This window comes from Andrena cerasifolii, chromosome 3, assembly GCF_050908995.1.
Source record: "Andrena cerasifolii isolate SP2316 chromosome 3, iyAndCera1_principal, whole genome shotgun sequence".
NCBI lineage: Eukaryota > Metazoa > Arthropoda > Insecta > Hymenoptera > Andrenidae > Andrena > Andrena cerasifolii.
The window spans coordinates 11,398,128-11,423,241 of NC_135120.1; the positions used below are offsets into that span (position 1 = coordinate 11,398,128).

Genomic DNA, 25,114 nt, shown 5'->3' on the forward strand with positions numbered 1-25,114 from the left:
TTACTCGCTATGGTTTAAGTGGAGAAAAGAATCTTGTTTTTTAAAAACAACGATTTAATATATTTATTTTCATGTTTGTATTGACCGAAGATATATTTCTTTCAATTCTTACCAAATATCATTTTATTAGTATGTTAAGTTCGAGGTAATTTGTTATTGTCATTTTCTTCATTTTCACTCGACGATTCATCTTCTTCTTCATCATCATCATCATCGTCGTCGTCGTCGTCATCGTCTTCCTCCTCGTCGTCGTCGTCTTCTTCATCATTGGCAGTATAACTTCCAGAGAAATAGTTTTGAGATTGACTTCCTACGACAAAAAGTAATACATAGAGAAAAGAAAAATAAATGTTAAAATTGTAATTAAATTCTTTACCATAATAACCATATCCATTCTCATCATCAGACTCGCCTGCTCCAGTTTGATTTTGCCTACCAAATTTATGGCTTCTAGCTGTAATACGATATAAAGCAATTACAATTAAGAATTCATTGGATAAAGGAAGAGATGGTACAGTGGCGTGCAAATGTATTCGGCTACCCTTTAAAATCGCATAACTTTTTTACAATTAATCCAAACGACTTGAGTTTTTTTTTAGAAGCTAGAAGGATTAGTTAGCTAAGTGACGTGATTCGTCGTTTTGAAAAAAATGCATTTGGTCGGAATAGCAGAAAAAATAGAAAAGGTCGTTTTTTAAACTTTTTTTTATGAGCCTGTAACGAAAATTCAAAAAACCCATTTATAGATTTAAGCGTTTATAGCTCAGAGCAACGTTAACCGATTTTGATGAAATTTTTGGGCACGTATATAACTTACTTAAATCTACAAACAGGTACCACGTACATTTTTTTTTTCAAAACGACGAATCACGTCACTTAGCTAACTAATCCTTCTAGCTTCTAAAAAAAAGCTCAAATCGTTTGTATTAATTTTAAAAAAGTTATGCGATTTTAAAGGGTGGCCGAATACTTTTGCACGCCACTGTAGACTGTATTCCTTACTTGACATGCTAAGATCTTTTGTCTGCGATGTCTCGAAGCCACATTTCGGGCAAGGTATAGCCTTGTTCTTTTCATACTTGAACCCTTTTCTTCTAACGTGATCTTCGCAGTAACATGTCTTACACCTCAAGCAAGAATATTGCCCCAAACGGTTGCACGATTGACCTAAAAGTATCACATTTTGTAGAAATGAAAATGTCGCCATAATTAACTTTGAGTTATTAATCTTCGAATAACGGTTCTAAAAGACATTTACATTTAAAACTCTCCGCCTCCAAAACTTGGCACGACGCCTGATGCTCAAACTGATCATCTTCACAAAGGAAAGAATTACAAAACGAGCATCGAAATATTCTACCACCGTGATCCCACACACCTCTTTCACATTCTTGGCAAACTGCATCTAGTAATGGACACATACATGCATGAGTTGTAAGGCAACGTCTGCCATGGCAAACCCATGCTTCGCAGTGATCACATATTGCTCCCTATTATATATCCATTTATCATTTATAATTTCATGGTTACAGTGTTCGAAATGTTTCTCATTATATACGCGACAAACTTACCACCATGCCCAAACCGGTATTAAACATACCAGGATGACGAACGACGCAATCTCCGGTCTTTAACATACATTTTATCTTTCCGCAGTGCGCGCACATAGGTAGCCTCTGCACACTTTGACAGAAGTAACAGAAGGCTCTACTTTTCTGTTTCTTGTTGCATTTATCGCATTCCTTTGTAGAAAATAACAACCACTTCGTCAAAATATAAATCATACATTAAAACTTAATAAGTATAGGTGCATATCTCATTGCACGCACGTCCTGCATTTCTAATTCAGAATTTCTCATGATAATTGAAATTAATTGTGTATAACGTTAGGAACTAAGGTTTTGTTACGCTAATTTTACAATCAGTTTGCGTTAAAATATGTAATTACTTGCCATTATTGCGTTACAAGGAAATTTAGCTAAGTCTATTTGATCCTTAGCAGTTCTAATTTTTTTCTGCCTCAATTTCTGCTTCTCGGCCTTCCTCCTTTGGCCCGTTTTTTTCTTAGGCATTTTGTCCCTTTTCTTACGTACTTCGGGCGACTATTATAATTTACTTATTTCGCAATCATATAAAATTACAATTACACGGACGAAACTTCAAGTATCAGACACGTTGTTATATCACATCCGTTCGATTAATCGAACCGGATATTCAGCTTCGATAGATCGAGAACTGCTACGAATTTCAAATTTATCCAGCGTTTATCTTCGAACGTACTCTTTTGAAAGATGTTGCTAGAGTTTTTAAGTTAAGATTAAGAAATGAGCATCGAACACTGCTATAAAATTCCACTTTCCCCGCAGAAAACCCACTTTTATTTAATAATATAAGCATTATAATTTCTGTGCAATTTTCTACATTGTTCATACACTATTTTACAGAAACAAAGAATGGAATGTATCGTACAGCGGATGATTGTTGTTCAGGGTAATTATTATTTCACAATGCTGGTATTTACAATAAAACATCCATCACATAGATATTCTTAATAGACGCGTTCCTCTTATATTTAAGATTGAATTCTCTCTTTCAGTAATTTCTCTAGTTTGCGCACATCCACTGCAAACTTCCGAATACCGTCGCTCAACTTCTCCGTTGCCATTTGATCTTCATTAAGAAGCCACCTGAATTCGGCCTCGTCCAAGCTGGTCTTCTGTAGATCGCACTTCTTCGCAGTTTCTGTTGCAAGTACTTTGCGAATTGGCTCGTTACTTTTCTCCAACTCCTCCAATAACTTTGGACTGATAGTCAAGAAATCGCAGCCGGCTAATTCTTTAATTTCACCTGAACGCGAACGTTGTACATGTATTACAGTTATCTTTAATTTATGCAAAGGCCTTACAGAGATAAATACTTACCAACGTTTCTGAACGATGCACCCATAACAACGGTTTTGTATCCAAACTTTTTATAATAATTATAAATTTTAGTTACGGACACGACACCTGGGTCTTCTTTAGGCTCGTACGACTTTTTGTCTGTGTTCGACACATACCTACAGATTTATATTAGTTACGACACATTTAAGTGCTTTTTAAGACTTATAAATTAATAATACCAAGATAAGCGAGTAATATACTTCAACGCTTCAAATTCCATAATAACTTACCAATCCAGGATTCTACCAACAAATGGAGATATAAGAGTTACTCCTGCCTCTGCGCATGCAACAGCTTGTGCAAAAGAAAATAGAAGAGTTAAATTACAGTGGATTCCGTATTTGTCCTCCAATTCCCTGAAAGAGTGAGTTTCGTGAGTATGGATTTTAATTTCATCTTGATTAACGTACCGATTATAAGCGGTCCACTTACTTTGCTGCTTGGATACCTTCCCAGGTAGAAGCAAGCTTAATCAACACACGATCCTTATTTATGCCACTCTCCTCATACAGAGCGATTAGCTTCTTTGCTTTTTCAATGCTAGCTTCCTTATTGAACGATAGCCTAGCGTCGACTTCTGTAGAAACTCTGCCAGGTATAATATTTAAAATCTCTTTACCGAAGAGTACACACGTTATGTCCATGGCTGCTTCAAGTTGCTCTGCCAATGTACTGAAACAAGTAGATCAATTTACACTTATTTTATTCGATTAAAAGATCACTGGGGGCGTAATTACATTGACTTAACCATTACCGCATTAGTTGAATACATTTTTTCGGATCATATTCCTCCTTCTCTTTTATTTATAAATATTAATATTCTTCCGCTTTTAATACAAATCCTTTATAATTTCTCATATTTTCATTAAAATTTATTTCTTTCCTTTACACATCTTGAAACGTATGCTTCCTCTGTTCACACGTAACTTTTTTTCTTTACAATCCCTATAATATCTTAAATCAACTTTTACTGTACTATAAATTCCACACAGATCTATATGTGTGAATAATTAATACAGTAAACTACTTCTACTAATTAATACTAGTACACTACATTCCTCCTTCTCGCTTCTCAATAAATAATTTAATTTAGTATTAACACTACTAATATGGGAACATCCCGAACCCCGAAATTTGAAAAATTCTGAAACTTTGTAAATATATAGGGAATTTCCTCCTGATTACAACGCAATTTTTGTTTGCTACCCAAATTCACTTTAAGGGGGTGTAATTGACCGCTAAAAATCCGGTTATTTTCCGATTTTCTGTTATAACTCGTGAACTGTAAAATAATTTGTTCGCCAAATGAGAGATCTAATTAAAAGAAGTAACTTTTGTCTTGAAACTTTTTTTCGATCTCTTACAGTTCGCGAGTTATAACACAAAATCGGAAAATAGCCGAATTTTCAGGGATTAATTTCACCCCCTTCGAAGGAAGTTGGGCAGTAAAAAAAATTGCATTGTAATCAGGAGGAAATCCCCTACATATTCACAAAGTTTCAGAATATTTTGAATTTTCGGGTTTGGGATCTTCCCTTGTAAGTTACAATATAGCAAAAAAATTGTAAAATAATGTAAGTTCCCTTTTCAAATATAATATACCAGATCTAGATAAAAAAAAGAAATATAAAGGATCCATTTTTACTCTAGTAATATTTGTTAAGTAATTTACAATGTATGGACTTACTTCTATACTAACTTATTATATCACTATTATATGCATAATAGATAAATAAATCTGTAATCTACTTACGATCCAGATTTTTTTCCATATTGCACAGCCTTATCTATTAAATGTGCATATTTCTTTAGATTAGCAGCAGCAAGTATCAGCGAAGGATTGGTAGTTGCATCTATTGGTTCAAATTGTTCCATGGCTGAAAATAATTTATAAATAAAATTCATTAATAAATTAATATCCAATCGATCCTTCTCATTTTATGCCTAGAATCATTTTTGCGGAGCATAATATTTAGTGTCCCCATCCCAGAGGTCACCATACACATCTATAGGTCACGGTAGTAGTCTGTAATAATTATCTGGTTGATGGATGACATTGTATGATAAGGAATAGAGACTTCTTTCTTCTTGAATCACGGGAAATATTACATAAGAATAATTGTTACAATGAATGTTAAAATGAAAAAAATAAAAGCTTGATATTATCTATTACTAATTTTACCTCTTAATTTTAATAGATAGCAGTTAATAAAGAATATTTCTCAAAAATACTACTTCCATTTCTAAGAAATGAAATTTAATTAGTTATTCCATGACACCAGTTTACAGAATAAAAAAAAATTGCGTAGAATTAATTAAAATTTAAATAACACAATAAAATGAAAAAAGAAAGCAAAACCGAGAAAAAGTGAAATTTTAGTGTTTTCATACATTGTCTCTATTTAGCTTCGGTATTTATCCATAGATTTTCTTCAATAGCACCTTGTTTTCTTCGTGAAAGTGCAGACTCAACGTAAGAAATGAGAAACTGGGCCCATTTTTGCGATTTAGATTTTTCCCAGATGATTAAATGAATTGTCGGTTTCAATTTCGGTCGAAATTGATAAATGACTTTTTCCACATATTTCCATCGATTTCACCCGAACTACTGGACCGATTTGAACAATTTGTGAGGCACGTGTGTTGGTGATTCGATTATCTTTAATTTGATATAATTTTTTATCGCATTGGTCATTCGCAACACGAGGTATTCGCAATTAAGTGGGACCACCTGTTTGACAGACAGGCAAAAAGTTCACCTGTCAATAACTCGAAAACGTATCCACAGAAAAATTTTGAGTTAAGAAAAACATGTTTGGCATTTGTTGCGCAAAATGGTGTCATTCTGGTTTCGTATACAAACTTCTAAATACTAATTTAAAAATAATTTTTCATTCATTCCCTGTAAATAAGAGTAGACTAATTCAAATAGCATTATGATAAAAAGCAAAGTGCTATCGTAACGTCGGATGACTCTGTAATTGCCAATACCATTGCTTCCCGTAACGTATACGATTTAAATTCGCATTTCCGATTTAACAATATATTTCGTACGCTACAATACTCGTGTATATTTAGGATATAAATGTAGTGTTTGTCGAGCGAATGAGGAAGGGTCATTTTATTTCACAGGAATCAAGCAGATTTTCTATATTTAAATGATAAATTAAAAGTGCGCAACAATCATTCCCCCGTGCCTCGCTTTTCGATAAGCACCTTACCTTCACCTTTGACCGTGTTTGTATTAGTTGTGTAAGTGGCTCGTTTAATTTTTCGCCTGCTCACCTTGAAAGTCACCGGTGTCGGCGACAATTGTTGTGATCTCCTTCAGTTGGGCTAACGAGCACGGCATCTTGACTTTCTTCGATTGGGGTTCGCTCATTCTTACCGATACTTTTATATACCGACCAGATATCGAGAATCTTGCTTCGCAAGCTGGAACGGCCACTCTGTGCGATACTTCGCAGGCTTGCCAACTTACGCAAGACTATTGCTTAACTTTCCTCCAGCGACACTGTAAGAGCTGAGTGAAATCAAGGATAAATGTTTTAAGCGCAAATACTTAAAAGACGATATAGATCCGCTCGAATAGACAGAAAACAATAGATGTAAAATATCTTACAGCTGTCTAGGCGAGGCTAAAACAGAAATGCTATTTCTTTTACAGTTTTAATTATGCACATGTATAAGTTAGTGTGTTACTTGCAGATTGAATGCATGCACGCTTTCTATTATTGTATTATACATGAATTCGTATAATGAAACGAATTGAGATTCACTTCGTTTGTATGTACCTTTACTCTTAATATAAATAAGTTCTTAAGAATAAGTAAACTCTTATAAATTAGCTGCTTGTACGTTACAAGGCTTGTATTTATTTAAACTTAATTTAATTAAGTACAATAGAAATGTAAAGATATATACTTCTTTTCTTAATACATATGGACATTTATACCTACAGCCAGCAATATACAAAAATATACAAATTAAGGAAAACAAATTGCTTTCTTTACATATGCTCTTAAAGGAGAATTATCTAATTAGAATTCTCTGCTAATACGTCTGGATATACAATATATATTTTAATATGCTTACACACAAGTGTATGTAATAAACATGTTGACTGTTCGTTTGGTATAAAAATGTGCTCCAATATTTTGTCATCGATTTCTCTGCGAAATACGATGTACTCGAATGTACATTCCACATTCACGCTAATGTCGTCAGTATTTAGTATTAATAGAAATTCTTGTACAAGGCGTAGCGCGAAATACTGATAATACGAGGGGTATGATATAATTTAATGATATATCGCGCGCCCGGTCGTCACTTCGCATGTACTGTGCCCCGATGGAAAGAAGTCGATCGAGAAACTCTAGGGTCCGAATAGTATATCCCTATTGGCCGGCGCGACAACGTCGACGAATACAAAGTAAGCAATCGACACACGGGCGGCGGGAGGCAATGCGAGCGAAGAATCCCTCTTGCTCCTGTGACATTTCAACCGATTTCTTTCCATCGGGCCACGGTAGAAATGAATTAAACTATTCTCCTGCGTGAATGCGTCGGAATATTTGCTCTCCTTAGCAGTATCACGTTTATCTTAGCTTATGTCAGACTTTGTCGGTTGGAGAATGTTTGTCAATGAACGCGGGTTTCGGTTGATGCCCGTACATGAAAATCGAGCATATCACTAAAACAGCGCCTACAGAAAACTGGAGAGTTAGCTGGAAGTCGAAAAGGTATATAGACGCTATACAGGAAATTATAATGGCTAAAGATGTGGCGAAACCTTTGAGTATGTTATCAGCGTATTTAACTACCATGGCGACGATAAGACCACCTCCTGCTTGGAGCACAATCAAGTAGCACACAAACAAGTCGTACCCGAAGAAGAAACTGTGTTTTTTCAGAGCTTTGCCGTCGTTTATAAAGCACGTAATTAATCCAAAAGGCAGCGACAATAAACTTAATTGCACGTTTCTTATCCACAGCGATATATCCGAGTCTTTAAGTATTTTCTCAAAGTAAATCCCAGCCAAACCTGACAAGAAGCATGCGCTTAGTGCAGTTGAAAATCCAAGTAAATGGTTCTGCTCTATGCCGGATGGTAAAACAACATCCGAGCCTTGTGCCAACTGTACGCATACTATTCCTATGACTAGTAATATTAGAGCTCCCCACTGAGTATTCCTTAACGATCTTCGTAGTATCACTACAGCAAAGAATGCCGTAGTCAAAATTTTCAGTTGGTATGTCACCTGATGGGAAATAAATTTAGGATGATGATAAATATGATGAAAGCATAAGCGAATAAAAATGATTCATACCTGATAGGTTGCTGCATCTAAGTTTGATGCTGATACATATAGGAGATTATTCTGTATAATGTATAAAAGCGATGGCACACAGACTTTCAGAGTATCGAGTGGTTGCTTTACAACTATCATTTTTAGAGACTTATAAAAGTTCGAGAAGCTCCCTTCTTCGACCAAGACTAATATCAGACATGTTACAAGCTTGACGATCTCCGCCATAACGACAGCTGAGAAAAATAATAGTTACATGTACAACTACTAAATATTGTGAGAAATATTTGTTTACGAAAACATAACGTACATACCAGTCGAGGAGAGAAACATATCCCCTGACCTTGTGCGCGCATAGCGCATACTGAGTCCGACTATTGCATTTTGTAACGTGAGGGTAATTAAACTGACATACTTCAGCATTTGACCACTTCCTGCGAGACAGAGTTTCCACTTAGAGGTAATGAACATTTATATGCAGTATGCTTTTCATAACAATAGACATATAATTATCTACTTACTTTGCTGTGGTTTATTCATAATTATAATATTCTTTCTAAACGGATTTTTTAATACAAAAATTAATGGGTCATCTTATCTGTGAAATAATAATATATATATATATATAAATCAGTATTCAGAGAAACAGAGTAGAATACGTCATTAATTTGTTAATTATTTGAATTACTTGAGAAAAATATATTTAGTTTCCTAATATCCAGTCTATTTCACCTTTCTTGGCATTTTTGTTTCAGAGAACGGTGCGCGTATGCACAGAACATATTGTACACGTTGACATTCGAGTCTTATCACGTCCTTCGTAACCAACACACCTGCAACACACCCCACACACAGAAAAGAATAGGTCCAAACAAAAAGAAATGCACGTGTCGAATTCAGTAAATATGACGAAATATGACTTCCCCAATTTGACGTTACCAGTTCATTTCCTTTCTCTGAAACCCCTCAAACTAATATAAAGATAAAAGCTTTCCAACTAACATAACACAAATAAAAGAAAATCGAATTCAAATACATTTGAACCAATAAATTTCATTCTATAGTATATAACAAGCTGATTTTTGTTTTTGTAGTGAACGGTGGTAAACATATGTGTCTGGTTTATGGTAGCGATCCTATAGGCAGTGATCGGAACAACGTGTATCGTCGCTGATTGGTTGTCGCGATTTTGGAGTAAAAGCGGAAGTAGCCAGAAAAAGAAACTGTTTGGGCGTAAGTGGAACGCGCCCGTTGTCGACGCTGGTTGGCCGCGGCGTCACTCGCTTGGCGCTGGCGTTGGTTCGTCTCCAATCGTGGCGTCTTAAGCACACATTACCACCGCTCCTGTAGGTGTTTCCCCCTCTATTAGCGTAGCCTAAGCCCGCCGAATGCTGACTGACAGTGCTATGAGAGGGACGTTGTATACAGTTGTATAATTTCTAATTTCTAATTATAATTGTGTAGTAAACAAATACTATGTGAATAACGAATTATTTGTACCTGGCTTCGCGAAGTACATTAGTGTTTTCATGATCGGCTTGTGATATAAGGGAAAAGTATTTTGACCGTGGACGTAAGAAATAAGTTGTATAATATATATTTATATTTATTTTCCTTTTTGACGCGTGTTTGACAAAGCAATAATACAATGTCTTATATGCTATCGCATCTCCACAATGGGTGGCAAGTGGACCAAGCGATTTTGTCAGAAGAAGATAGAGTGGTTGTAAGTTTCTGGTTCAGTTATATTAAGGATCTTATACATATTAAATTTTCTAGAATTTGTATGTACAAGTGAAACTTCGCAACGTAAATGTTGTTAGAATTGTGTCAGATTCAGTAAAAATTCCGTTTTGTCTTTTTCAGGTTATTAGGTTTGGTCATGATTGGGATCCTATGTGTATGAAAATGGACGAAGTTTTGTATAATATCGCCGAAAAGGTTAAGAACTTTGCTGTGATCTATTTGGTTGATATTACACAAGTACCTGATTTCAATAAAATGTAAGTTTCACGTTTAGAACCAAACCCTGAATCGAACACTACTTGAGACACCACAATGCCACGTTCGTACGCGTGGAACATATATTTCTAGCGATTTTCGCCATTTCAGACAGAGTCCCGTGGCTCGCGACAGCTAAACATTGAATGACATAGAATATTTAGACTAGTGCAGACCAAAGATTTGCCTGCCATAGTGGTGCATTCCTATCCCTTACACCACCATGAGTTGCTGTCGTCTTTGACAGATACAAGTTCATGATAAAATCAACAGTATAGGCCCAGATGTCGAAAACTGGCATTAGGTGTGTTCGGTTCGGGGTTCAGTTCAGATCTGGACGTGGCCTTGTAGAAACTTGTTACAGTGGATTATAGAATTTCTTCTTAATTTCCTTGAGATATTATTATTATTTTAAGGAATAAAATGGATCAAAGTTCCATCATGTACGCAATCTGTGATTCTAAGCCATTTATGAATTTACCTTTTTGCAGGTACGAGTTATACGATCCATGTACAGTTATGTTCTTCTTTAGAAATAAACACATAATGATCGATTTAGGAACAGGAAATAATAATAAGATAAATTGGACCCTGGAGGATAAACAGGAAATGATCGATATTATTGAAACCGTCTATAGAGGTGCCAGGAAAGGTAGAGGTTTGGTTGTTTCACCCAAAGATTATTCTACGAAATATCGTTATTAATTTATTTGGTTGATAGACTTTGACAAAGATATTTTTTATTGGTACGTGTCAGTGAATCGATGAGCAAATGTGGTAATTGAATTTATATCGACGAGTAACAGCGTGTTGTGGTTATAAATAAATTTAGAGCTGTGTATACTACATATTAATGTGATTCATTTGAAAGTGCAAACTATATATTTGCGTTAATAATTCGATGTTTAGTATTATATCATTTATATAGCAGTCTGATGGGAATCCCTTCAGATCTCTAGTCAATCATACAGCAAAAGATCATTGGTGAATTTCACGCATGCATCTTGTTCGTTCGAAATCTTTTGCCTGGCAAAATGTCTTATAAAAGTGTCTCGCAGATAGAGAGAAATTATGCTTTCATACTGCAACAGTGAAACGAGGTTTAAAGATTTACTAGGAGTGAAATATAAATGCTCTAATAATTTTTGTAGATAAACTAACAATTCTAAGTACATTCGAGCAATTTGAAAAATTGTAATTGTGGCGTACCTTATTAGACTGATAAATATTCTCACTTTGCAGGACAAAATATAGTGGTATTATTTTTATTTCTTTCTACCATGTACAAAATAGAAATAAATATTTTGAGATCATTTACTCTAAAATCTTACATACACATCTCAAAGTTTTTGACTAGACTTGCATTCGAATTTGATATTACTTTCGGTTTCTTGGAAGCGTTTTCGCTCAGTGGATTCATAGGAGGTGGTTTGTCTGTAAAAAGAATTTTTTTTCCATATATCTATTCGAAGAAAAGCATATTAAATTTGATATAATAGACTCACAGGTTTTCAAACAGTAGGGATTCTTTAATACTTGTTTTATGGAGTTGTAAATATAAGCATACTGACTCTGAAAATTTAAGAACGAATTTAGGAGGATATAATTCACGTTAACTTGGTTTCACCGTATCTCGAATTTTCTTACCTCTTTTTGTACCATATTTATCCTATGATGTCGTAATCTGTATACAGTCCCGAACACATCTAATTTTCTATTATCGCGAAGGTGCTGTAAAAGTATATCTATTGCTATTAAAGTACCAGTTCTACCAATGCCTGCACTATAAAAGAAACAGAGGTTACGAAAATAGTAAAACTTTATGTTAAAAATTTTCTATGTATTTACCTGCAGTGAATAACAATATATCCTTTATTAGCCAGAATATTACGACGTATAACTTGACAAAAATGAATCATTGGATCAAAATCCTCTGGAACATCGTGATCTGGCCAATCTTTAAAATGCAAATGCGTTATATTTCTCTTTTTGTTTTCCTGTAATATTTTACATACAATGAACACGATTTCAGTTATAAATAACCATAGATTTTATAAAGTTTATCAGACTTTTTACCTTTTGCAACACTAACGTCCTTTGTGTATAAGATCTATAGTCTAATTCACTTATGCACTTTATAGTCATATTTTCATACCTGAAACTTTCTCTAATTGTTGGAAAATATTGATGACATTTCTCCTATAAAGTAATATTTTTATTGTTTGTATATTAATTAAAAGTCTAATTCTATTCAGATAGGAAAAAGTCTTACTTTGCCCTTCTCGACTAACTGAGTTAACATAATTATAATATTGATATTATATTGCTCGACCATCCTCCAAAAATCAAATGTGGTTTCTTCTTTTGGGCCCTGACAAGCTATATATTCGTCTTCTCCAGTGTAGCCCTAAAAATGAATATAGGTTTAGCCAATCAATTGTAATAATTCAATTTACCTTTACATTCCACTTACCTTTATAAATGATGCATTGATATAGTCGGTGTTGGGGTCATTATCAATCGCTTCTAATTTAACTCTTGAAAAGTCATCTAGAAACACGTAAAATAATTTTAATAAAGCGCCATCGATGTAGTGATGTTTTTTTTCTATTTGAGTATAAATCTGTACATGGTAAAATATCAGAATATCTGTTCTTCTTCTTATTTGCTTGTAAACAAGCAGTATTTGTTGGCATCTGTAAATCCACGCTGAGAGTTTGAAGCAGTTGAAATTCATTGCTCAATTTTCCAGGATTATCAATGAGCTGCTGACAGTGCGCTATAAACTTCTTTTTTGAAAAAGGTGTAGGGACTGGTGAACCAGACATGTCAGAATGTAAAAATCTTCGCAATATTCTAAAAAAAGAAAAAGGAAATAAATACTGTTGGTGCGAAGTGAAGATTTTCCAATAATATAATATATAAACTCGCGGGAAACCAAGATAGTCAGAACTATTGTCTATTATTGTTCATTGATACTATTCACAAAACGCACACCACTTAACGTCAATGATATGATAATGAAAATTCTTTTTAACGCGCGCACTTTGTACAGAGAGGAAATAATGACCTGTCTTTCCAAAGACTTGGTGTTATAATTATAGTACAATTCTATTGCTGTACTAGATTCTATGGTAGTAACTGCATCACATATATTAAAAACTGGACTGTTCAAAGTGTTCTCGGGCAATCTCTTAATAGCTACTGCATGGTCAAGCAACAGTTTGGTAGCTACCAGGCATAATGCAATGTGTATTTTAGCACGTATAGTAGACATCTGCATTTAGTGACCTTGTTGCTCCTAACTATAGTGCTCTTCTGAGTCACAAGAGAAATATTGATTATTTCTCATAAATGTACACACGGTTTCTTCCATTTGAACTCATACATATATGCAATAACATTTACTCGTCAGTTAATCTATATTCTTATACAATATAAGGCATATATATTATTTTTATAAATTAGTTTTGAAACTTTGTCTTGATGAAAATAATATAAATACAAGTGAAATTTGTACTTACACTTGAGGGGAACATTTGCGAACTAATAACATCATTGTTGTTAAAATTCCCAAAAATAGGATGCCAAAAACAACTCCGGTAACAAGTCCAACGTTTATTTCAGCATCTATCGCGAAATGAAATATTTAATTAGTACGATAAGACTGTATTAACTAATTAAAGAATAATGAAGAATTACTTCTTAAAGAAACAATGATAATACGATAAACTATAAAGTACTGACTGGTTTTTATCAAAAATGTTTTAGAGTCGGCATATCCACCGCGAGTCAAAGCTCGCATTCTAACGTGATACCAAGTATTTGGTTTAAGGGGTCCGTTGCAATAAACTCGCTTTTTAGAATTAGATGAAATTTCTTCGCAGTTTGTATCTTCCCCCAGTGTATACTTCACTGCCTTCATGTCACCATAATCGGCAACGTAATTAGCTATGGGAGAATATAAGTTTATAATAGTGTATATATTTCTCGATATGAATTCATGAATTCGTTATAAAAATTTATCACCTACGATAAGGATTCCAACATAATCTGGTAGCTTGGTAAGGCTCGCTAAAATCTTTTAACATAGCTTCTTCCCAAGAAGATATGTTCGGCCATGTATGATTGTTTAAATCAAATCTGGTGCTTGACGCAATACTAGCTTCAGCCCCTGAGACTATGATAGAATAATAAAGAACATCACCGTTTATAGCAGGGAATAAGGGAAGCAAAAGAGTGGCTGATGTCGTGGATCTTCTTGCCTTAGATGGATCTATGGTTATAGATTTTATGTAATCTTCATCTGGTTCGGGTGGAACTAAAGAATTATTTAACGATAGATAAAACAGTACCTTAGAAGCTTAAATTCATAGTAAAATATAAACATTATAACAAGATTCTAATAATTAATCTGTTATTATCTCATGCAGCGTAAAAATGGATACATACTACCCGCAGGATATAAAATATTGCTGAGACTCGTTGGTAAACCGAAGTCTCGCACGCCGTTGACTTTAGTAGATACTTCGAAAGTGTAATTGTACTCTCCTTTCAGCTCTTTCAAATTAAGTACGAGCATATCATTTTCAGTAGTTCCACTTGGTACATATTTCTCAACCACCAAAGAATGCGGCGTATAATTAGTTCTAGTCCCGTGTACAAACACATTGAAATATTCTATTATTCCGTTCGAGGAACATGGCTGGCCCCATTTCAAAATAGTGTCCAAAATATTTGCATCGTCTTTACTGTTTGTAATTAAATAGGAAAAGTTGGTTACCATTTCTGGAACTAAAAATACAGACGATATGGTAACTGTTACGAAAAGATCATTATTCATAAAGCTATTTAATGGAAAGTTACCCCCAGGCAGCGTTCGAAATGCTAAATATTCACTGTAACTTCCCCAACCTGCGGCTGTCTTTGCTCTAATTTTTGCTTTATAATTTGTATATGCTTGCGCTTCTAAATATTCAAACGTAAATGCGTTTCCACTCAGATGTATAGTGCTTTTCGATTGCTTTTTACTACACCACTCTGGTACTGGGAAAAGTGCTTGCCATTCCAGCGCAATCTCGAATTCATGTAGATTTCCTGCCAGGTATTTTGGCGTTTCCCATACAAGTGCGAACTGCGATTGTGTTATGTTCGCAACATTAAACGCGGGTGCAGATGGTACTAAAATGTAAAGTTATCGTATTGCTATTAACTTTCCTACTATTCACCGCTTCATTTATTATTTCTAATTCAGACTCGTGACGTTACACAAAATTGATTTTAATTCATAAACTAACAAGGGGAGGACACCATGTGATAGACATCGATTTTATGAGCCTTGGCACGATGGATCTATGTCGAAAATAAGTAAATAAGTATCCGAGCGTTTCTGCCAATGGGCCTTAATAGTAGAGATATTTACATGTAAATTATTAAAAATTTTATAGTGGCCGTGGGGTTTTAATGGGTAAAAATCCCACACTACCCTGGCGCCTCGGGTGATTCCCCTCTGGAGGGGTGCCTTTTGAAGACTTCTCCAAATTAAAAAAAAATTATGAAAAAAATAATTTATAATTTTTTTTTTATCGTGGAGATATCATCAAAAGGCACCCCTCCAGAGGGGAATCACCCGGGGGCGCCAGGGTAGTGTGGGATTTTTACCCATTAAAACCCCACGGCCACTATGAAATTTTTAATAATTTACATGTAAATATCTCTATTATTAAGGCTTATTCGCTGAAACGCTCGGACACCTATTTACTTATTTTCGACATATGGTAAATCCATCGTGGCAAGGCTCGTCAAAATCGATGTCTATCATATGGTGTCCTCCCCTTGTAAGTAGGAATTTTATAGTACAATATATTCGTACTTACCATCTTCTAAAGTTGTTATATTTACATAATCGCTTAGTTTACTGTTTCCAGCTTCGTTAGTGACGTACGCCCAACATAAGTATGCCGTGTACGGACTAACACTACTAACGGTTGAATGTACAATAAGAAACTCATCCTGGATATGGGAATTGATGAGTACCTCTGTCTCTCCGTTCACAGTTTCATACCCATGTCCATTGGTTGCGATATAATTGCACGTAGCTTTAAGAGACACTACATTGCAATTATTATTATCTTTCGCAATTTTCCACGAAAGTGATATGTTATTCGTCGAAACGAGAGGTCTGTCGATATTCAATATTGGCGGTGCTGATTCTACAAATATAATAGTTAAATGGTTAAAAAATATTTCACATAGCGAGTGCTATATTATACTACAAAGCAGAAAGTGTTTCGTATGTTTGTATGTTTGTCTGTTGCCTAAAAATTTTCGAACGGTAAACTCGAGGACCGCGAAATGTACCTCGGCTCATTATGCCTGGCTAATCCAGATAAATGTGACTATTTTCACAAAAAAAAACTAAAACAAATTTTTTTTCTTTTATGAAATCAGAATCTAAATTTCGGGCGAAGCCGAGTAGTAAAGCTAGTTCGCTATAAGTTCTTTACCAGTTGACGCTGTTCTGATATACTTGGTAACCATTTCTCCGTCGTTATTATCTTCGTCTACTGCATTAATGTAAATGAAGTAGTATGTACACGCACGCAGGCCATGTATCGTTACATTTGTTCCAACCGTTTCTTTTGTTGTCGCTTGTGGAGCAATAGTAACACGATAGTGTTTAATGCACGCCGGACCTATTTCTGGTGGTTGCCAGTGGATAAATAAAGAAAACGCACTAGCTTCTGCCATCAGATGTTGGGGTACACTAGATTCTGAAAGAAGCAATTGTTATGAGCAATTATTTAAAGGATAATCATTACTATTACATAGTAACTTACTCTGCGAATCTGTTTTCACCGTTCTATTGAGGCCATGAGATTCGACTGGATACGCAACAGCTATGACTGTAAAAACATATTCCGTGCACGGCTCCAGATTTGTCGCATTGTGCTGCGTCTTTGTAGTTCCTGTGTTGTTACAGTCAGTTTTAAAGCATTGGGTAATCAAGTAGCTTCGTACACACGTTGGATATTTCGCTGGTGCCTTCCAACTTAAACTAACTGCATTGGTGGTCGTATTCACTACTAGATCCTGAACTTCTCCAATCTCTGTAACTGTAAAGTGTATGCTAAACGTGAGATGAGTGATGAAAATAATATAAAAACTTGCATGAAATACTATTTGCTTGCATATCATGTTACACTTTGAAGGTTTCTCTCTTACTTTAATAAGCTAAAAAATTTCTATTTCATATCCTTAAACACAGTGTACACGTTAACTTAATAATTTTGATTTTAAATTTAATTTCATTTAAATTTGTGATTTTACTGTCGCTGCTGGTCGCCGCTACCACTGCAACTCCAACCGGATCTTTATCGATGACTTTTACAGTAAACGTGTATGTAGTACACGGGTCCAGTTTAGTCACGTTGTATCGTGTGCTGGTTGCGTTTATTTGAAACTGCTTGTCACTCGACCTTACATCGATTAAATACGTGAGCGATTCATTGAACGCAGGGGAATCCCAAGACAGAGATATCCATTCCATACCGGTGTCGTTCACATTTAATTTTTGTACTGAATTTTGCTCTGTAAACAAAGTCGAATTCTTTGAAGTCTCGAACAAAACGTCTTTCTAATATTTCATTTGAATCATAGAATTTACAATTCGAGTATTAATCAAATATTGTAACTCGGGGTGAGAGGGCGTTCTTCACCTGTACCTTCTGCGGTACTCGTCGACGATTCATCGCCGATAACATCATTATTGACCATCTCGCCAGACAAACTAAAAATTTGTGGAAATCTTTCAACAAAATCGCTCGTCGATATATCAGCAGTGGGCGTGTTTACGTCGCTGCTGTTCGGGTGGTCATCCGTCAAGGGGTCGCTTTGGGCGACTTCCGTCGTTTCCGCCGGAAACTCTTCGTAATGATCGCTAGCTTCCGAGACCGTCGTGCGTTCGACGTAACCCAATGGTGAAACTGGATCGTTTGTTCCTCCATTGTTTGTTATGTCGATCGGAACGTCCTCGGCTAGCACGTGGAGAATTTGCAGCGCGTAGATGAACAACCTCGATCGTTTTCTTAGTATCATGTTCCTCGGGAGGCTGGAAATTAACAACGAAAATGTACATAAGTGGGGAGGAATATCGGTGCGATCTATTATCACGATCGATAAAAGACATCATGGCGTCAGACGGCTGGAAATACAGTCGGGCTGAAGACTGAAAATCGGCCATGATTTTAGTTTATGCAGTGGTCTATGAAGTACACTGTACAATAATGAAACACGTTTGTTATCGATGTAGGAACGACTTATTTACAGTGCAACTTAAAAATGTGGAATCCGGCGAAGTAGTCTTTGCGATTTTATGGTGAGATGTTGATTGATTATGCTGGAGGACTACTAGGACCAGTTCCTCAAATCCAAATACTTCTTGAAACATAGGTACACTATTTTTAGCTCGCGGCACTTTTCCTAGATATTAATGCACAGATCAATTAGCTGTTGATACTTTGAAAGATTTTACCTTACTCCTCACGGCCAGACAAGTGACAATACAGATAAAAGATTCTTATACTGATTACAGAGGTATCGTATTTATACATCACGTTTTATGTACAAAAGTAGCGAAGTAATATTCTGAACTTGATACCGATTATTAGGCGGTGCATGGGCAACAATCGAGAACATCAAAGAGATCGCCGCCTACCTGTGGCTATTTAAAACAGGAGCAGATATCGCGAACTTGGGATTCTCCTCGAAACCGCTCACAAACGGGATCCAGTCACGTTTCGAACTACCAATTTCATAAGTCGTAAGTTGCATAAACGGGCAACGATAAGAAGAATTACGCGGAAAGAAGAAAACCACGAAGGATCGGTTCTCCAATTATTATCTCATACCAGTGTTCCCTTATGCCGCCGTTGTTAATTAATACTTGAAGTATATGAATATCAATTTGATATTATCAACTTCGAATATTGATATACTGAATAATCGAAGCTTTCGAGCGTCTAATACCGCGCTCAGTGAAACGTACAAAGAACACTTCGCGTTACTTTGTTGGGCTCGAGTGTATTCCGACGCAATTCGAAGTTCCCCGGGGAGGGAAGGAAATATTGCAAATAAAACGCTATATAGTGTGAAAGTTTCGTAAGCTCGATAGATGCGTCATTACCATGTCAATCATAATTCCTCTGACAGTATCGTTTCACGTTTCATGATCGTGGCGCGAAGATACTTCATGGCTCCGTGTTGCTTAATATCCCAATAAACAATAATACTCGTTCTCAAGTGGCACGAGGATGGTCCTCCGCGTGCAAATTCGCGTCTCCAACCGTTCTAACGGAGAATCGGTTTATTCGGCCACGGAGCACCTTCACTTTTCTTCCTTCGATGAAAAACCGTCGAAAACGCTCGGCCACTCGTGTAGATCGACTAGCAATGATACGGTAGCGAGCTGTATTTTGAAAACGTGATACGCTGACCGTTTGCTCAATAATCATTAGGCGACCACTCACTGACAGCTTTTCGTTTATCCCCCCCGGCCATTGATAGCGCCGATAAGGATCGCGAGTCCATTCTAGACGCTCTCGAAAGTGCACTCAACACTACTTTATTAATCAAACACCAACGCCGTGGTTCACCTTCATTCGCCCGCCTCTTTTATCCCCCTTTTTCTACATTTTTCAAATATTTTAGTTTAAATACACTCCTGCTTGCGTAACCCTACGCGTGAACTTAGTTATTACGGGTAGCATAAGCTTGCGAAACCGTCGAGGCGCGATTCATTACGTGGATAGTTGTTATCGCGTTGACAAAGCTTACGCGGTTTTGGTTTTTAATCACGATCGGACGCGGTCGGTATATTAAAAATGCCTAAGGTTGCTTATAGCATTAATAATTTTGTGACAATGGCGAATACTAAATAGGACAGTTTATAAGTAGGGGTGGGTTCGAAGCTAATTTTTAAATTCTCTAAACTCGAATCCGAAAGTTTGTAAGGCTTCGAGACTCTCGAAACTTGAAGAGCTGATTCTATTTTGTAAGTGGAATATCTTGCTCTAAGAACTGAAGTGAACTGAATTTTTCAAAAATCAACAAAAATATAATGTAAAAATTCTCGATACACGTTGAAGAATAGTTTCTTCATTCATTGATTTTATACTTTCTTTTATCTGGGTTTCGAGGGTTTCGAATCAAAACATTCTTGGGTTTTGAAGTTCTGACGCTTCGAGAAACACATCCCTAAGTAATTATAAGTAACTGCTGGTTGCCATTTCTTTACCTTAATTGGCTGAGACGCATTAAACTCAGCTAATGTATTAAATTCAGTCTGCAATTATATTACACATCGGACAGGGTGCTTGAAATTAAATTATAATTCGCCCATTTAGATCTTCCGGACTTACGTTAGAAGGTAGTTGAATGGCAGTTTCTCTGTCAACGCGTTTCCATTGATCTTCCTGAATCGTCAGCACACTGTGATTAAACCTGGGAGCAGCGGATTCCGAGATATCGGAGTCGCGTTATGATTGATCGTAGAACAGAGTAAAAGATAGGGACATGTCTTCAGACCTGCGGCCGTAACGACAACTGCTTATGAGGTGAAATAGGAGACCATGTGCTCCTTGAAGAGGGAGTGTTCGAGGCAGCCCCCACAGAGCTTGTCAAAAATAGCACGTGCACGATGAACCCTCAGACTTGTATACAAGTCACGGCAGAACCTGTAAAGTATTTTTGGGGGTATCTTTTAGTGGGACATATGGTAGTTTGCTTCGCCATTCAAGATGTTTTATACACTTCCTGTGTAGGATCTACGACTCCACTTTCTATATTATTTGCTAGTTGTAATTGTTTGTAATTCTCCAGTTTAATTAGGAACTGCTGTTGAGGAGGATGTTCAGCCGTATTATTCTCATGAATGAATATGTTGTAGATAAAAATCTGATTATATAGTACACGATTATATAAGAATGCCGGAGTATTTAAGAAAGATGGGGGAAGGGAATAGCCAGGAACTGATAGCCAGAGTGAGGTGTGGGAACCTTGACGTGAACAACAGGTATTGGATGAAGGAAGAAGAGAGAAAATGCGGACTGTGCGAGAGAGGACCGGGGACTTTGAAGCATCTAATTGAAGACTGCACGGAAACAGAGAGAATAGGATACAGTATAGAAAGGGTCCCTGATAGCCAGATCTGGGCAGCAGAATCTGACAACAGAACCGTAGTCGTCTGTGTCCGCAGATGGCTGCGTTCTGAGGTGCAGAGCCTGATGTCAGATCGGCAGCAGATTCTGCCGTCTGCTACGGTTCTGACGTCAGACTCTGCACTCTCTTGCCAGAGCCAGACCCTGCTACCAATCTTTCAGACTGGAGACAGATGGTTATCAGGGGTATTAGAGGGGGCAGTAAATAGGAGGATAGTAGAGTGGATGAGAGAGATAGAAAGGAAGTTTAGAAGAAAGAAAAGATGAGTTAGATTGTAGTTTGAAAGATAGAGGGAATGTCAGAGTGGAGGAATGAATGGAAAAATTGTAAAGCCAAGTTCCTTTTCACGGCCGTTGAGGCTGAAAATAAATCTTATATATATATATATATATAGTACACCATATTATTGTATTGTCTCATAAAAAAACATATATTTAGGTAATGAAATTAATATTTAAATATACTCGTGTTGAGTATATTGTACCTCTGATTTTAAACATTATTATAGCCGTAGATTTATAGTTTTAATTTAATTAATTTTTATTTGAAGGTAATATAACAAATTTTAATGGTTTATTATAGTATCATACTATCAGTTTGGTATTCTGTTTAAGCGTACATAAAGAGTTAGGAATGATAGAAATGTAAGCAGACCCGTGAAATTGCTGTGAATTTTTCGTTTTATTCGCTCAATATACATTAAAAGATTGTTGCACTAATTCTCATTAGTACAACCTTTGGGGAGGTCCCATAGAAGATTTGATGTGAAGAGAGCGCACGTTTTGCCAGTGTTTCTTCAACAACGAAACCAAGAAGTTAATCGAAAGGTGTACATTTTGTACCAGTTCATCTGGCGTCATTCCCACGTGTCCTACAGCCACAGACAGACACAACACCTGTAAACAAAGCATTCAATTAAAATCAAGCACTATTAATTACTATGTTGCGCGTTCTAGATACAAAAATTTGTTAGTCTAATGTTATCTCTGATAATTCTCAGAATTGAAAAGCACCTTCTTCATTTGGAACTTAATCGTGGCCTTCACTTCATCGATCTTGCCCACCATTGATTCCTGGTGGGAAAGAAGTCCAGGGAATTTACCAGCCTTGTTAAGACCAGGACCAAGAATACGTGGAATTTGCTTGATCAAGGATTCGCTGGCCAAGAAAGCATCGTACTTCTTAGCTGTAAGAAAAGAGAGCGCGTGTTAAATTTAAGAGTAAATTAAAATACACAATAAGAGCAGATTTAACATAGTGTCTCGACACGGATTGAGGTGTGAAGCAATGGAATGCAGCGCCCTCACCAAGTGCAGAATTTAATCTCCTTCCAGTTGACAACCACAGCCACAATATTTGTAACCAGCTGTGGTGCTTTTTGGAAGGCACAAAACGTTTAATCTATGATGCTACAAGCCTTGAATTACCTAATTTCTTTACGAGCTTCTTGTTCTTGTTCAGTTTCTTCAACGCTTCGGCGTCCATGTATGGAATATTATTAGCTTTAGCCTCGTCACAATGTTGCTGGTCACCCAGAACACAGACTTGCATCTTTGGTCTGGGGATGTTTTTCAGCCTTTAACAAGGACAACGTCGATAGTTAATTTGATGGTAGTTGTTTTCGCATCTCTCATATAATTCAGCACTAATTCATGATTTATTGCAAAAACAATCATCGAAGTCAATGTTCTCAGTAATATTTAAGTAATCCGCAAATATTATTCAGATAATACATGCAATATAATTCATCACCGAACCATCGACTTCGATAATCGAATCGATTGAATAGTTGCCTAATTGAATATTAACTTACCCCCAGGATCATCAATTATGATCCTGTGATAAAAATAACGGTAAAAAAACCTCCCCATTTTATTTAAGACCCTGGGTGAAGGTCCGCCAGGTAAAACCCAGCTTCCTGACTATACATGAGGCAACCTTTTCGGGCGTTAATTTTTATAAAAAAAAAGTTTGCAAGTGATCATTGAAAGCCGAAAAGAATCCTCAATTTCAGGTAGAAACGTACTTGACGGTGCCTGAGAAACGTTTGTCCTTTTGTGGATCATAATTCTTCAAACCGATTTGGAGTTCCACCGTTTCTAAGAAATTCCTCTTCTTGTCTTGCGAGTTTTGAATAACAGAATTCACACACTCGTAGAGAGTATCACGCGATACTTTCGACCTATCAATTACAACATTATCATTAGTAAAATCACAATTGTACTTTGAAATGGGCATATAGAGGTACGGTCGGTTCTCGACTCTAAATTTAACATGTTCCGTATCACAGTGGAAAGCAGATTTTTGGAGGGACTATAAAAAGTGATTAGAAAATTAAATTGCGATATTCAGATATAGGAAAATAATATATAGTTATGTAATATTCTCAATAATTTCAGCTTCTTTTTATTTTATTTTGATCGAAATCAGAATAAGTGAAAAAGAAAATTTTTCCCTTTGAATAACACTAATACCTCTGATAAATATCGTGGGCCACTGGAGGACCACGTGGCACGGAACGCGTTGATCAATTATAACCTGTACGTAATACATAATTTCAACCTCATTCTATGGTGGAATACTTGCAATTGTTCCTTACAAAATTAAACATAAAATGAGTATAGTAGAATTCCATTTATCCGAACCCGTCGGGGGACAAACAGTTCGTGTAACTGGATAGCTCAGGTGATAGGAGCCCAGTGATTCCTTCTTTAATCACACGTTCGAATACGCTATCTTTTGTTTTACTGATCGGATGCATTATAAAAGGAGAGATTTAAATGCATTCTGTGCAACGATACGAGTTCAAACAATCATACGATGCGTTGCACGGGTTGGGATAATAGCTAAGCAACATGTTGGGTAAACCAGGTACTGGATCAAAATTTGTGCAGATAAATGGAACTCTGCTGTACTAGAAATTTTAACTCGATACTAATCGAGTAACTGTAAATTATTTTAGTAAAAAGAAATCATTAGGAAGATAATGTTGAATTTATGGTACGATGCTAAGGCACATTGTACGTTGAGGTACAAAGAGTCCAAACTAATACAATATTGAAAGTTGTATTTGAAGAAAATATTAATAAGTATGGCGAAATTATGTATTAAAACAAGTTTCCTTAATAGTATGAAGTTACTGAAACTCTGGATTAATGAAATATAAGAGGATGAGATACTCACGTCATTTCAACAGCTCGTGGAACACGAAGACCGTGAAAACGAACCGACCCGACGCCCGACTAAAACCGGAAAGAAATGGGAGAACAGAGGACGTAACCGAAGGGCGAGAGAAACTACGTGAAACGACTTTGCATTTGTAGATAGGAACATGCGTGTCTGTTTTAAGATCGGCTATAGTTCCTCGAAGCGACGCGTGTGGTGCTCTACCAATAAGATTTGAATTAATAATCCTTAGATTTCAATTAATACACTCATTTCAGCATAATTGGATTTCCCACAGAATTTTTCATGATGTAAAATATGAAACAATTTTTTATGATGTCTAAAATATCTTAACATAAAATTCGCCAAATTTCAACTTTACATCGAAATATCTCAGCTCATAAGGCACGTAGGAACAAAACGAAGACACTTTTCTCATGTAAATCAAACCAAACTATCCATTAAGACCATTCAAAAATT

The 25,114-nt window shown here is 36.2% G+C and overlaps 6 protein-coding genes across 8 annotated transcripts; 1 reads left to right on the forward strand and 5 right to left on the reverse strand.

Moving 5' to 3' along the window:
- Positions 1–33: 33 nt before the first annotated feature.
- On the reverse strand, positions 34–2,206 carry Noa36 (zinc finger protein 330 homolog Noa36). 2 transcript variants are annotated; one of them, XM_076809093.1, is made up of 6 exons: positions 1,953–2,206; positions 1,572–1,742; positions 1,259–1,490; positions 1,003–1,167; positions 377–454; positions 34–310 (listed from the first exon to the last, which is right to left on the reverse strand). In XM_076809093.1, exons 1-6 carry the CDS (start codon positions 2,070–2,072, stop codon positions 135–137), a joined length of 942 nt encoding a protein of 313 aa, XP_076665208.1. In that variant the 5' UTR covers positions 2,073–2,206; the 3' UTR covers positions 34–134. The 2 variants fall into 2 exon arrangements, with proteins under 2 accessions (XP_076665208.1, XP_076665207.1); XM_076809092.1 differs by having other exon boundaries at positions 1,572–1,763.
- Positions 2,207–2,344: 138 nt separating this feature from the next.
- On the reverse strand, positions 2,345–6,411 carry Taldo (transaldolase). Its single transcript, XM_076809096.1, has 6 exons — positions 6,228–6,411; positions 4,696–4,819; positions 3,375–3,614; positions 3,173–3,298; positions 2,922–3,058; positions 2,345–2,847 (listed from the first exon to the last, which is right to left on the reverse strand). The coding sequence occupies exons 1-6, from the start codon at positions 6,322–6,324 to the stop codon at positions 2,573–2,575; spliced, it is 999 nt and encodes a 332-aa protein (XP_076665211.1). The 5' UTR covers positions 6,325–6,411; the 3' UTR covers positions 2,345–2,572.
- Positions 6,412–6,794: 383 nt separating this feature from the next.
- Ugalt (UDP-galactose transporter) lies at positions 6,795–9,318 on the reverse strand. Its single transcript, XM_076809090.1, has 6 exons — positions 8,940–9,318; positions 8,773–8,849; positions 8,566–8,685; positions 8,273–8,487; positions 7,471–8,203; positions 6,795–7,279 (listed from the first exon to the last, which is right to left on the reverse strand). Exons 2-5 carry the CDS (start codon positions 8,789–8,791, stop codon positions 7,556–7,558), a joined length of 1,002 nt encoding a protein of 333 aa, XP_076665205.1. The 5' UTR covers positions 8,792–8,849; positions 8,940–9,318; the 3' UTR covers positions 6,795–7,279; positions 7,471–7,555.
- A 334-nt stretch (positions 9,319–9,652) lies between these two features.
- Positions 9,653–11,100, forward strand: Dim1 (thioredoxin-like protein Dim1). Its single transcript, XM_076809097.1, has 3 exons — positions 9,653–9,977; positions 10,118–10,254; positions 10,744–11,100. Exons 1-3 carry the CDS (start codon positions 9,900–9,902, stop codon positions 10,955–10,957), a joined length of 429 nt encoding a protein of 142 aa, XP_076665212.1. The 5' UTR covers positions 9,653–9,899; the 3' UTR covers positions 10,958–11,100.
- Positions 11,101–11,501: 401 nt separating this feature from the next.
- On the reverse strand, positions 11,502–19,107 carry LOC143367358 (phosphatidylinositol phosphatase PTPRQ-like). 2 transcript variants are annotated; one of them, XM_076809089.1, is made up of 19 exons: positions 18,969–19,107; positions 17,977–18,362; positions 17,582–17,842; positions 17,092–17,367; positions 16,759–17,025; positions 16,129–16,464; positions 15,119–15,433; positions 14,705–15,046; positions 14,286–14,573; positions 14,000–14,203; positions 13,777–13,882; positions 12,882–13,108; positions 12,726–12,802; positions 12,525–12,659; positions 12,329–12,451; positions 12,101–12,249; positions 11,900–12,035; positions 11,758–11,824; positions 11,502–11,686 (listed from the first exon to the last, which is right to left on the reverse strand). In XM_076809089.1, the coding sequence occupies exons 1-19, from the start codon at positions 19,082–19,084 to the stop codon at positions 11,580–11,582; spliced, it is 3,918 nt and encodes a 1,305-aa protein (XP_076665204.1). In that variant the 5' UTR covers positions 19,085–19,107; the 3' UTR covers positions 11,502–11,579. The 2 variants fall into 2 exon arrangements, with proteins under 2 accessions (XP_076665204.1, XP_076665203.1); XM_076809088.1 differs by having other exon boundaries at positions 17,971–18,362.
- A 3,024-nt stretch (positions 19,108–22,131) lies between these two features.
- Rpl10ab (ribosomal protein L10Ab) lies at positions 22,132–24,794 on the reverse strand. The gene is made up of 5 exons (XM_076809094.1): positions 24,653–24,794; positions 23,496–23,651; positions 22,897–23,045; positions 22,483–22,655; positions 22,132–22,365 (listed from the first exon to the last, which is right to left on the reverse strand). Exons 1-5 carry the CDS (start codon positions 24,655–24,657, stop codon positions 22,195–22,197), a joined length of 654 nt encoding a protein of 217 aa, XP_076665209.1. The 5' UTR covers positions 24,658–24,794; the 3' UTR covers positions 22,132–22,194.
- Positions 24,795–25,114: the final 320 nt, after the last annotated feature.